The following is a 13,536-nucleotide window of genomic DNA, read 5'->3' on the forward strand; positions in this document are numbered from 1 at the left end:
ACTCAACATAATAGCAGAAGTCTTTGCACCACAGCAAGTGTGCAAGAAAAATAAAACGCACAGAAATGGGGAAGAAGTCAAAGTATCTGCTTGCAGATGTGTGATTCTGCGTGGGGGAAAAAAATCCTCAAGACTTCCCCCAAAAGACTTTGAGAAAAAAATCAGTACAGTTGTATGATACAAAATCAACATTCAAAAGCAGTAGCATTTTTATACACAAGTAATGAACTCATTTAGAAAAATTCCTCAAACAGGCCCATTCATAATAACTACAAAAAATAACCAAATTACCTAGGATAATGGGAACAAAGGAGGAGAGAAACCTCAACAATGAAAATCAATCACCAATAGAATAAACTGAAGAAGTCATTATTATGTTTCTTTAATTTGACAGGTAGAGTCATAGACAGTGAGAAAGAGAGACAGAGAGAAAGGTCTTCCTTCCATTGATTCACTCCCCAAATGGCCACTACAGCTGGTGCTGTGCCGATCTGAAGCCAGGAACCAGGTGTTTCCTCCTGGTCTCCCATGTGGGTGCAGGGCTTGGGCCATCCTCCACTGCCCTCCTGGGCCACAGAAGAGAGCTGGACTGGAAGAGGAGCAACTGGGACTAGAACCCGGTGCCCATATGGGATGCCAGGCAGAGGATTAACCAAGGGAGCCATGGCGCCAGCCCCAAAGGCGGCACTTGAAAAAATGTTAAGACCTCCCCTGTTTCTGGATTGGAAGAACTGATTTTTTTCTTTTTAATGCAGGCAAGGATGTGGGGAAAAAGGGAAACAGACAGTGTTGGCAGGAGTGTAAATTAGAACACGCATTGTGGAGAATGGTAGCAGTGTTCCTCAAAAAACTACCACAGACCTAACACGTCATCTGGCCACGCCACCTCCTTGGGCATCTATCTGAAGGAAATGAAATCAGTGTCTCAAAGAGAATCGCACGCTCCCATGTCTAATGCAGCACAATACACAAGATACGGGATCAGCCGTGACGCCCACCAGCAGGTGAATGCAAGAAGAAAACGTGGCACATACACAGCGGACTGCCAGTCATCAGAAACAATGATATCGTTTGCAGCAACGAGGACAGAACTGGGGACTGGCATGTTAAGGGAAGTAAGGTGGACACAGAGACAGATTTCACATGTTCTCTCTCATGTGGACGCTGAGGTGGGAAGAAGGCCCCTCTGTGAGTGCTGGAGGCTGGGAAAGCTGCAGGAGAGAGAGGCCAGGGGCGCCTGGGCAGTGGGCGCTGAAACACAGCTGGACAGGAGTCAGTGCCAGCCCTGTGCCTGCAGTTCACGGTACCGCGCGTTCTGCAGCAGAAGATGGGAGCTCAAAGGCCCCAACAGCACGGTGACAAGGAGTGGAGCCACCTGCTTGAGTCAGGACACAGCACACATTGCCTGCAGTAGCCCACTGCACCCACAGCTATTTATGGATTCCGAGAGTGCTTTAGGAAGATGGAACACTAACCTAATTTGATCATTACATAATGTCGATGGGCACATGTTCTCAAATTACCACACTGTGCTCCATACATATGTACAAGTAATATTAGAGCATAAAAAGTGCTAACAAACAAATAAGATGGGATTAACCCATGAATGACTATAACGTCTGCTTGTGCATATGTAATGGAGCGAGGAGGTGGGGGGAGGAATATTCCGACTATTGCTAGACTTTCTAACAGGCACATACTTGGGTCTTGCTCTATAATTTCTAAGAAATTTAAGGCAAGTGACAACCAGAAGACAGTACCTAGTGCCCTTTGCTGAATGTGGCCGGGGATGCACACAGCAAAGGTCACAACCTTGAGTACGAGCATTACTAACAGGAAAGAATAAAAAGGAAGTCGCAGAAAGGACTAAAGTAAGTTTTTAAGTATAAAAATTAAAGTTGAAGCACATGAATCAGGAAGACAGAAAAAACAAGACGAGGAAACCCAAGAACTGGTCCTTTTTAAAGATGAAAAACCGCTCTCTGTGTCCCACAGAGAAGGGACCCGGCCCCGGCTGGCAGGGGGCTGCTGTTTCCAATGAAGACTGGGGGCAGGGAGTGCGGCCAGGCCAACAGCGCCGCCGCCATGACCGTGCAGCACCCAGCTCCCCTCACCTCCCCGTTCTCACCCTCTCTCCTCCCCTGGTCTCAAAGACCGGATTCTTTGCTGTGTTGCTGGCCCCCACCAGGATGTTCTGCACGAGGCCCGACAGTCCCCGACACCAACCCTGGGAGCAGCCGTGCGGTCACACCCCGACAACATCCTCCCGAGCTCTCAGGAATGGCCTCGTAAGCCAGGGCCAGGACGAGATACTTCCGGCACGGCTCCGCACCCTGCACTTCCTGCCCACCTGGCCTGGTGCCCCAGGCCCGGGGTCCCAGGGGGTCCGGGGGACCCTGACGCCATCAGTGGGGAGAAGGCCCACCTGGATCAGGCTGTGCTGGCCTCTGTTCTTGAGTACCGTGTTCCGCCACCGCAGGTACTTCTCCTGGTGGGCGTGGATCTCTTCGGGGAGGGTGGAGGTCCGACTTTGGAAGTCCTCGAGATTGGGGCTGGGCTCAAGGGGTATGGCTGACAGTGTTTCCTCCGAAAGTTCTTCCCGCGAGATGGGGATCCCAAACTCTTGGCTCAGGTCTTTGATCATGGCGGAGGACGGCAGCAGGTCTCCCACAATCACCTCCCTGAGCCTGGTGCTGCTGTAGCAGATGTCGTGGATCCTGGAACGGAGAAGCACCACCCACTCACCTCACCTGCCTGCAACAAGGTACACGGCCCCTGTGTGACAGCAGGAGCGAAATCGCCGAGGTGCCACGCAGCTGGTACCAGCTCACAAAGCGCAATGAGGACCTCGGACTGCAGCTGATGAGCCTGGACTCCCAGCAGACACCCCTTTCCCTGGCTTCCCTCTGGGCCCCACAAGCCAAGGCCTCTCCCACCTGCTCCTCACTTCTCACCTGCCCCACCTCCACCACGCCGTGAGCAGTGCGGACCTCGGAGCCTCCTGTGCACACAGCCTCATCGCCCGAAGACTGCCCCTTGGTGCCCTCCCCGGGGCCTGGCATGCATGGCGTTTGGGGCCACTGACACTGTCCAGGTTACCAGTTCTGGGTCTGCCTGCTGCTCACAGACTCCGCCTGTCACTGGCTGAGGGACCCAGCCTGCCCCTTGGCCTTTCCCAGCTTGGCTTCCTCCCCTCTCAGATAGGCACGAAGCCATCCTCGCCCTGGCCCCCTGGGACGCAGCAAGCGCTTTGGCTGGGCATCCACTGCCTGCACAGGGAGCACCGCCCTTCCCTAGCCCACGTGCCTGCAGGGCCCACCTGGCCAGCGCCCGGAAAACGCTCCTGGGCACCTGGTGGCGCACGTAGAGCGCCGCCTGCCGCATGAGCAGCGACACGGGCTTGAAGAGGTGCACCTGGCACAGCAGGGTGTCCAGGTCCCCGTAGAGGCGGTGACGGAAGCGCAGCTCTGAGTTGTACAGCACCTTGAACTTGCCCTTCTCCGACTCCTCGGGGATCCTGCAAGATAAGATCGCACCTCGCGCTGCAGCTTCGGGGCACTGGGGGCCTCCGCCGTCTGCCAGAGCCTCTGTGCTGTGCTGTCATCGCAGCTGCTGAGAAAACAAACCAGAGGCAGATCGTGCGGTAAATGCTGTCAGGTAGAGAACACCTTTCAGAGCCTGAGGTCCGGAAGCGGGTTTGGGGGTGATGGAAACGCTACTCGCCGCACCCCCCCCAGCCCTGGCACCCACCCTGTGCACTGTGGCCACCTGCAGGGCTGCTGCACACACCCTTCCCATACCTCGTTGGGCTGTCTCTACTTAGCATACTTAAAAAAAAAAGATTTTATTTATTTATTTGAGAGGTAGAGTTACAGAGAGAGAGGCAGAGAGAGAAAGGTCTTCCATCTGCTGGTTCGCTCCCTAAATGGCTGCTACGGCCCAGAGTTGGACCAATCTGAAACCAGAAGCCAGGAGCTTCTTCCATGTGGGAGACTCAGCTGCAGGGGCCCAAGCACCTGGGCCATCTTCTACCTTCCCAGGCCATAGCAGGGAGCTGGACTGGAAGAGGAACAGCCGGGGTGCCGAGTGGGATGCTGGCACTGTGGGCAGAGGCTTAGCCCTGATGCCACCGTGCCAGCCTCTACTTAGCATAATTATCTCAAGGTTCATACATGGGGTACGATGTTTCAATTTTTCATTCCTTTTACTTCCCAATGATATTCCCTTGCATCTACATATCACAGTTTGTTTATCCACTCAGCAGCCACTGCAGCTACTATAAATACGACTGTTCCGAACATTCACATTCACGTTCAGTGTGGACCTATGCTTTCCCTTCTCTTGGGTGTAAATCTAGGAGTGAGATTTCTAGGTCATAAGGTGAGTCCGTGTTCAGTCAACTGCCAGACTCTGTTCCAGGCAAAGTGGCTGCACCTACGCTCCTCCCAGCAGTGAGTGACAGTTTGAATTTCGCCACCGTCTTGTCAGCACTTACTATTATCTGACTTTGTAGATCCAGCCAGCTCTCAAGCATCTCACTGCAGAAAAGTCACCTACTCAAAGTGTATAGTTCAGTAGTTTTAGTGTGTTTATTCCCCTCAGATTTGCAACATTGTAGAAATCACATGTCAAGGCTGGGGGCTTCAGATCATGCAGTATAAGTTGACTTGGAGACTGAATTCAAGTGTATCATCAATCAGTTAACCCTGCTACCTAAACATATTTCAAAATAACCTGAGGGTCGAAAAAAATTGTAATGGAAATTATGTATTTTTGAACTAATAATGAAAATACATAGCATCTGAATTTAGGAGATGAAGTTATAGCATGACCTAAGAGGGAAATTTGTAGCTTTACTGCTTATATTAGAAATTTTTAAAAAAAGGCCTGAAAACTAATGAGTCCATCCTAAGTCACATTGTTGGCCTCTCTGGCAGAGCCGGCCTCCAGCCTATGACTGCAGGTGTGGTCATCCAACCCTAAGATGCAGGTGGGCAGTCCACCACCGTCCTAGACACACACTCAGATCAGCTGGGACAGAGATCACCTGCCAGGAGCAGAGGGCAAAGGCTCGTCTCCCCTGGAGCCAAACTCTTCACTACACACCGAAATCCAACCTTTCAAAGTGCACAGTTGTTTGTAGTGCATTCACGAGGCAGAGCAACTGCAAACTGCAATTCTAGAACATCCGACCACTCCAGAAATAAACTCTTTACCGCTCATCCACCCTTGCCTCTTGCACAAGTTCTTGGCAACAACTGATATCCTTCTCTATTTACACATTTACCTATTCTGGGCGTTGAATAGAAACGGAATCACACGACTTGTGGCCTTTCAGTATAACATTTTCAAAGTTTATCCAGGTTGATCAGTATTCCATTCTTTTTTATAAATGAGTAACATTCTATCGCATGTCTATTACTAATATTGTTTAACCAGTTCATGGACATGTGGGTCCTTTCCTCCTCCTCTTTTTTTATTATTCATGGTGCTGCTATGAACACTGGTGTATAGGGTTTTGTGTGGACTTAGGTTTTCAGTTCTCTGGGGCAGAGAACATGACATCAGGCCAGCTTCTCCCTGGTGCCTCTTGGCCCAACAGCACAGCAGGACTGCCACATCCTCCTGGGTGGACAGACTTAACTTCTGCATGGGGGCCAGTGCTGTGGTGCAGTGGGCTAAGCCTCTGCCTGGCGGTACCAGCATCCCATATGGACGCAGGTTCTAGTCCTGGCTGCTCCTCTTCCTATCCAGCTCTCTGCTATGGCCTGGGAAAGCAGCAGAAGATGGCCCAAGTCCCTGGGTCCCTGTACCCGCGTGAGAGACCTGGAAGAAGCTCCTGGCTTCGGATCAGCCAACTTCTATCCTTTGTGCCCATCTGGGGAGTGAATCAATGGATGGAAGACATTTTTCTCTGTCTCTCGTTCTAACTCTACCTCTCAAATAAATAAAATTTCTACTAAAAACAAAACAACAACAAAACCCCTTCTGCCTTCCCTTCCATCAACATCTAGGGCTTGGGGCACCTGCACTCTGAGAGCAGAGGGGCCCTCCAGAGAAAACGAGGGAGACTCTATTTTCCCAAACTAAGACACCTGTGAACTGCAGAGGCAGAGAATTATTGCCAAGCGGCCACCACGGTGCCCCTGCAGGTATCTGGGAAACAGCAGCTGCCCACAGCCTAGAGGGCCCTGTTCCTTCCAAAGAATCCCAGTCGTCTTCCCGGCGCTGAGTCAAAACACAATACAGAGAGCTCTGCTCCCTTACGGCTGAGGTGACCCTGGGCTCTGCCATCCAGAGCCCCCTCTGCATTCAGCAGACCCTCACATTCCTCACTTCCACCAAAGGCAATCCCCTCTCCCCTTCCTCCAGCCCACTCACTGAGCCCTGGGAAAATCCCTGATCAAACACCGGAACGGAGCCAACTTCTCCCCCTCACAGCTGACGACACTGATCCTGGACTGGCTTCAAGAGACCTCTCCACTCGCCCCCACCCCCACCCCTCCGCCCAGCCCCATCCACCTATCACCTTTATGCAGAATGCAAAACCAGCCACGTACCGGTGCTGGAGGCCCTCCCAGAGCTGCCTCAGGCCTTGGTCGGCCAGGCCTTCCAGGACAAAGAGGTGGATCTCCCCATCCAGCAGGTGGAAGCCGGTGAGCACGTCCAGGTGCTGCTGCTCCTGGATCTTCACCCGCACCTTGAAGGCCGAGAGGATCTGCTGGATGTTCTTGATGGGGTAGGAGCCCAGGTCCAGCGCCTTGGCGTTGACCATGGTGATGTCTTCCAGCAGGCTGTGCAGGAGGAACAGCTTCTTGTGGTCCAACAGTATGACGATGCGGCCAAACGGGGAGCCTAGGAGGTCCAGGTCGGAGGCTTTGGCCCCAGCCTTCAGTGGCACTGTGATGTCCACCCGAAGCTTCAGCTGCGATTCAGCATCCAGGTAGTTGCCCATGGGCATTGGGCCATGGTGGAGGCCATCTTTGGGGACCCGGAAGCCCCCAACCTTCCTGAGGCTACTGTCTTCCCTGGGGTCTATGAGCTTGGGTTCGCAGCTGTGGATAGGGACATCCAGGTCCAAGAACTTGTGGCCCAGAAGGAGGTCAGCAAAACTGACCCGGGCAACCCCGTAAGGGTCCCACATCTTCTTCTGGGACTCAAATGGGTTGTCCTCTGTCTCTCTAGGGGAGATTATGGAAGGCAGGTTGAGGTACAAATCCAGGGGGTCCTCGCCAAACACACTGGGCTTCTGCGAATAGTCTTCCGACTTCCGGTCCCGGTCATGAACTTCCACCACCATGGGGGGGCCTTCCAGGTATTCCCTCAGGTCACTGGGGTGCATCGCCCCGAGGAAGACGACGTTGATATCCTGGAAGTGAATGTGGGTTGCGTGGGGCTCCCCCTCGGTCGTGTGGATCGGAGTGTTGTGGAACTGGTACCTGCAGTACACAGGCATACACAGCCTCTACGAGAGAGCAGGGTGACAGCCGGTCACCTGGCTGCGGCCGCAGCCACTCCGCTCCCCCAGGAAGTGAGGCTCCCCAGGAGGAATGCAAATCCCAGGGCCACACTCACTGCCTGTGGCCCTGGGAGCCTGAGCGCCCTCCTCTGCACAAGGCCCCCAGGAGTGCCCCCAGTGCAAGGTCATCGTCAGGACGGCATCGCGTGCGTGGCAGGAGGGGCTGGCGGGACACAAGGGCTCAATTCATACGAGTTAGTATTGTTGGGAGGGCCGCACAGACAGGTCTCGTGTCCTCCCACACCTGGGTGAGGGTACTTCAGAAACTTCATAGGGACGGAATTAAAGGAGAAGTTAATTTTCGTGCTGACAAAACCCTGAAACGCAAACATAGTTTTTCCATAGTAATCATTTCCCAAATGCTTTTTGAAGACTCCTTATATTTCTATATACTGGCAAAGAACAGTTTAAAGTAGAATTTTTACACTACCATTTACGTTAGCATAAAAACAGAAAATACTTATGAAGAAATTAAATATAACTGACAACTAAAAAATAATGCAGAGGGAAATTAAAGCAGCTCTCAATAGAGAAATACAGCATTATTGTGGTCAATAAAGCACATCACAGAGATAACACTAAAGCTAAAATCACAGGGAATCTTCTGCCAGAAGGCACAGGAGAAGGTCTTCATGAACTTGGGGTGAGAAAGATTTAATGGGATCTAATAAGGATGATTAATAGAAAAAGTTGATAAACCAGATTTCATCAAAAACACTACTAAAAAAACTAAAGCCAAGTCCCACACTGATAGAAAATATTTATGGGAGGGCCAGCGCTGTGGCATAGCGGGTAAAGCTGCTGCCTGAAGTGTTGGCATCCTGTGTGGGTGCCAGTTCGAGTCCCAGCTCCTCCACTTCCGATCCAGCTCTCTGCTATGGCCTGGGAAAGCAGTAGAAGATGGCCCAAGTCCTTGGGCCCCTGCACCCACGTGGGAGACCAAGAAGACGCTCCTGGTTCCTGGCTTTGGATTGGCAGAGCTCTGGGGTTATGGCCCCCGGGGAGTGAACCAGCAGATGGAAGACCTTTCTTTCTGCCTCTCCTTCTCTCTCTGTGTAACTCTGACTTTCAAATCAATAAATACATCTTTGAAAAAAGTATTTATGGGGCTGGCACTGAGATGTACCAGGTAAAGCCACTGCCTGCAGTGCCGGCATCCCATATGGGTGCCGGTTCAAATCCTGGCTCTTCCTCTTACAATCCAGCTCTCTGCTGTGGCCTGGGAAAGCAGAAGAAAATGGTCCAAGTCCTTGGGCCCCTGTACCCAAATGGGAGACCCAGGGAAGGCTCCTGGCTTCAGATCAGTGCAGCTCCAGCTGTTGCAGCCATTTGGGGCATGAACCAGTAGATCAAAGACCTCTCTCTCTGTCTCTCTGTAACTCTGCCTTTCAAATAAATAAATCTTTAAAAAATAATAAATAAATAAGAATGCTGTCAAAAAGGTATTTTTAAAAACCCATACATTGATTGTCCAGCATTTCTGAAGGCTAGGAGTCAGAAATCAGGCTGTTGGCAGAGCCGTGTTCCCCCGGAGGTGCCAGGGAAGGTTCTTCCTGGCCTCTTCTGAACTCTGCTAGCCCCAGACCATTCCTGAGCTGTGGCAGCCTAACTCCCCTACACACCTGGCACTCGGCATTCTCCCTACATCTCTTCACATCGTCTTACCCCGTGTGCACCTGCTTCTAATGTCCAAATTCCCCTTTTCATAGCGCACCAGTCATACTGGGTCAGGGCCCACCCTAACGAGCTCATGTCACCTGAACTGTACGTGTAAAGACCTTCTTCCTGCCCCAGGCCGTATTCTCAGGTACTGAGACTTAGGAGCTCAGTGGATCTTTCTGGGAACAGACAGTTCAATCCACAACAATAACATTCCCAAACTGACAAAATCACACAGATGGAGAACCACTTAGTGGTGAGCACTAGTGGGATGTAGTAAAGGCAGCGCTGGGACTGTAAGAGGATGCCCTAAGGGTTATCTTCGTGGTAACAGAATATTTCTGTATCCTGAATGCAGTTAGTCTGCAGAGCACATAAAATCTATCTAAAACGGCCTAACTACATACATCACTGGCCCCCTGTCAGTGTCCCGATCTTGATGCTGTGCTTTGGTTATGTAACATGTAACCACGGGGAGCTGCATGAGGGGTACACAGGACCTCACTGCAGTGTCTTTGCAAGTTCCCATGAATCTTTTTTTCAAAATTAAATTATGCATATGTACATAGACTGGCACACAAATAATAATTCCAGAAAATATAAAAAAAAGAGTTTACAAGCTTTAAGAGAAGAAAAAAACAGGTTACATACAAAGATCCACCAAAGAACATAAGAAAGAAAAAGAAAGAAAGAAAGAAAGAAAGAAAGAAAGAAAGAAAGAAAGAAAAGAACAGAACAGACCAGTGCCTTCAAAACAGTAAAGCACAATCATTTTTAACCTGAAATTGTATACCCAGCCAAACTATCAATCAAATCTAAGGGTACAACACAGACATTTGTAGACATAAAATCTCAGGAAAGACGTCTCCCAACAACCTTCACTCAAGCACAGCTATTCCAAGCTGTGCTCCAGAAAAAACACAGGGGAAACCAAGGGAAAGACAGACAGGGAATGCAGGAGACAGGGACCCATCAGGAGAGGGAAGAAACAACTCCCAGATCAGCAGCACTGCTGCCCCTCGCGGGTTCCCAAGGAGCAGCCACTGAGCTGGGTGCTGCAGCCCCTCAGCACTTCACGTCTCACTGCGGGATCCTAAATGGTCAAGTGTGGATGCTAACCACATCGCTCACGTCAGGACATGGGGGCAGCAGGGTGCTGGGTGCGGGGCAGCTGCTGGGGGGGAGGAGGAGCCCTCGCCCGCCGGCCTGGCTGCTTCTCACCTCCAGCTCGGGAATGGGCACAGGCTGCGACGGAAGGCAGGAGGCGCTCTCGATCTTTATGATCAGGGGGTTTAAGTCCTGCTTCTGCTCCTCGGTCATGATGGGAACTTCCGTCCTCAGTGTTAGAAGGCAATCCAAGACGTTGGCAGACTTCTCACTGCCGCGACTCATGATGGTATGCCACCCTGGGAGACACACACAGTGTTAAACCTCCACCCTGCCAGCCCCCGAAGCACAGAGGGAGCCCATGAAAAAGGTTCCACACACTTCAAAGGGAGCTCCCAAACCAGCTCAACTGTGCCGATTCACTCCTGATAGCCCTCTCCCAGCGAGCACTCTAAGCATTTCCTGCAGCACCTGGGACACAGCAAGGAACGCTGACGCATGGGGGCCCCTCAGTCTGACGAAACAGACCTGCGTGTGGCCTATGCGTTGGGAGGTGTGTGTGTGTGTGTGTTTTTTTTTTTTTTTTTAAGATTTATTTGAAAGTCAGAGTTACACAGAGAGAGGAGAGGCAGAGAGGTCTTCCATCTGCTGGTTCACTCCCCAAATGGCCCCAATGGCCAGGGCTGGGCAGATCGGAAGCCAAGAGCCAGGAGCCTCTTTCTGGTCTCCCACATGGGTGCTGGGGCCCAAGGACCTGGGCCATCCTCCACTGCTTTCCCAGGCCAGAGCAGAGAGCTGGATCAGAAGTGGAGCAGCGAGGCCTTGAACCAGCGCCTGTACAGGATGCCGGCGCTTCAGGCCAGGGCGTCAACTCACTGCACCACAGCGCCAGCACCCACTGGGAGGTTTAAAAGCTCCCCTGGGGGTTCCAGAACCACTACAGTAGCCACTGGCCATACGTAGCTCCACGAACTTAAAACAATTTGAGATGCAGCTCCTTCACCACATGACACATCCCAAGTGCTCAGTATCCCCGGGGGCCAAGGCCACTGTCCGGGTCAGCACAGAAGGCACGGGTGGGCTGTGCTGTTCCAGGTCGTCCCCTTAGGACAGACAAGCGCTGCCAGCGTGTGCTCTGACAGCTGTGAGCCAATGGTGAGGGCAGAGACGGTGCTGGAGAGCAGAACCGGCACATCAGAGCCAAACGCAAGTGTGGCTCATCTCCCACTGGGACAGAGACCAACAGTGTCCCCGACGGCAGGGAGTGCGGTTTACAGACAGAACAGATCGCACACGGCTGGAGACGCACCCCCACCAGGCCACCAATGCCCTGTCAGGGTTCTTTCCCCTTTCTGACTGTTTTCTCCTTGGTGAGGTAACAGGGCCGACAGAACACCCCAAACCCCACCACTGCACAGCCTCACGGCCAAGACCAGAGTCTGCCACAAGGACCAGGGGATGTCAGAAAGTTCCTGGGTACGGGGGTGGGGGGGAGCTGTGGCCTAGCAGGTAAAGCTGCCATCTGCTGGTTTGTGTCCTGAATGCTCCACTTCCAATCCAGCTCCCTGCTAATGCACCCGAGAAAGCAGTAGAAGGTGGCCCAAGTGCTTGGTCCCCTGCACCCACATGGGAGACCTGGAAGAAGCTCCTGGTTCCTGGATTTGGATCAGCCCGGCTCTGGCTGTTGAGGTCATTGGGAGAGTGAACCATGGACTGAAGATTGATCTCTCTCTCTCCCTAATTCCACCTTTCAAATAAGTAAATCTTTGGGGCCGGCGCTGTGGTGCAGGGGGCTAAAGCCCTGGCCTGAAGCGTGGCATCCCATATGAGTGCCGGTTGTAGTCCTGGCTGCTCCTCTTCCGATCCAGCTCTCTGCTATGGCCCGGGATAGCAGTGGAGGATGGCCCAAGTCCTTGGGCCCCTGCACCCACGTGGGAGACCCAGAAGCAGCTCCTGGCTCCTGGCTTCGCATCGGTGCAACTCTGGCCATTGTGGCCATCTGGGAAGTGAACCAGCGGATTGAAGACCTCTCTGTCTGTCTCTGCCTCTCTGTAACTTTGTCTTTCAAAAAAAAAAATAAATAAAATAAATCTTTAAAGTAAAAATAAACCTTAAAAAAAAAAAAAAAAAACTTCTTGGAGGCCGGTGCCATGGCTCACTTGGTTAATCCTCTGCCTGTGGTGCCGGGATCTCATATGGGTGCTGGTTCTAATCCCAGTTACTTCTCTTCCAGTCCAGCTCTCTACTGTGGCCCGGGAGGGCAGTGGAGGATGGCCTGAGTGCTTGGGCCCCTGCACCCGCATGGGAGACCAGGAGGAAGCACCTGGATACACAGCACCAGCCATAGTGGCCATTTGTGGGGTGAACCAACAGAAGGAAGACCTTTCTGTCTGTCTATAACTTTCTGTCAAAAAAAATTTTTTTAAAAAAAGTCTTGGAAAATGAAATTAAAGATACATTTGGTGCAAAACAATGCTGAAACCCATGCAGTTTGTTCATAATATGCATTTTATGTGAATTTTTTCCCTTTTTATTTAAAAGGTAGACCGTCAGGATGGGGGTGGGGGGAGAAAGACATAGACAACACAGACAGACAGACAGACAGACACACACACACACACACCCCCCTTCCATCTGCTGGTTCACTCCCCAGATGGCCACACTGGCCAGGCCTGGGTCAGGCTGCTCTCCCGACTCAGTGGCAAGGGCAGTCGGTGCATCTTCCGCCTCGTTCCCCGGCACATCAGCAGGAAGCTGGATCAGGAGCGGAGCAGCGGGGACTTGGCCGACGCTCTGATATGGGAAGTCAGTCGCAGCAGCTGGAACGCGTGTGCCACAGCCCCGCAGCACGTGTGTCCACCTCTCAGTGAAACCTGGCTCCCTCGCCCAGATGCCGTGCCAGCACCCGCAGCAAGGGCTCCTGGGGAGCAGTGTCGTCTTGGCAGACAACAGGAGGACACTTATCACGCACAGGGCTCCTCGCACCACGGGGTCCAGGAGTCCTGGCTCCCGCCCTGGTTTGACCATCGGCCATGTGACCCTGGGCTGCGTGTTTGGCTTCTCGGGCCTCATGGGCTCCTCTGTTCAGTGAAGACAATGATCTCCCCCAGCCCCCCACCCCCACCCCACATACACGCTTTCCTGAGAGGCTGGGCAGAGGAATGAGGAGCCACAGAGCAGGGGCCCAGCCACCGTGAACATCGGGGTGTGGACACGCCAGCCCCATGCAACAAGAACACCGGACACTGCTG

The 13,536-nt window shown here is 52.4% G+C and overlaps 1 protein-coding gene across 8 annotated transcripts in view; it reads right to left on the reverse strand.

The window, feature by feature from the left end:
- Positions 1 to 13,536, reverse strand: part of CFAP92 (cilia and flagella associated protein 92 (putative)) — a 44,705-nt gene that overhangs the window by 11,049 nt on the left and 20,120 nt on the right. For 7 of the 8 annotated variants that reach the window (XR_007921671.2, XM_008260342.4, XM_008260340.4 and 4 more), the window contains 4 exons: positions 10,400 to 10,584; positions 6,561 to 7,465; positions 3,320 to 3,517; positions 2,426 to 2,717 (listed from right to left, as the gene is read on the reverse strand). Coding sequence is in view for 7 of the 8 variants with exons in the window: in XM_008260342.4 (XP_008258564.3) it covers positions 2,426 to 2,717; positions 3,320 to 3,517; positions 6,561 to 7,465; positions 10,400 to 10,584 (1,580 nt within the window). In the remaining variant the exon portion in view is untranslated. The remainder of the gene's footprint in view (positions 1 to 2,425; positions 2,718 to 3,319; positions 3,518 to 6,560; positions 7,466 to 10,399; positions 10,585 to 13,536) is intronic. The other variant, XM_008260341.4, reaches the window with a different exon arrangement.

Source organism: Oryctolagus cuniculus, chromosome 10 (assembly GCF_964237555.1).
Source record: "Oryctolagus cuniculus chromosome 10, mOryCun1.1, whole genome shotgun sequence".
NCBI classification, from domain to species: domain Eukaryota; kingdom Metazoa; phylum Chordata; class Mammalia; order Lagomorpha; family Leporidae; genus Oryctolagus; species Oryctolagus cuniculus.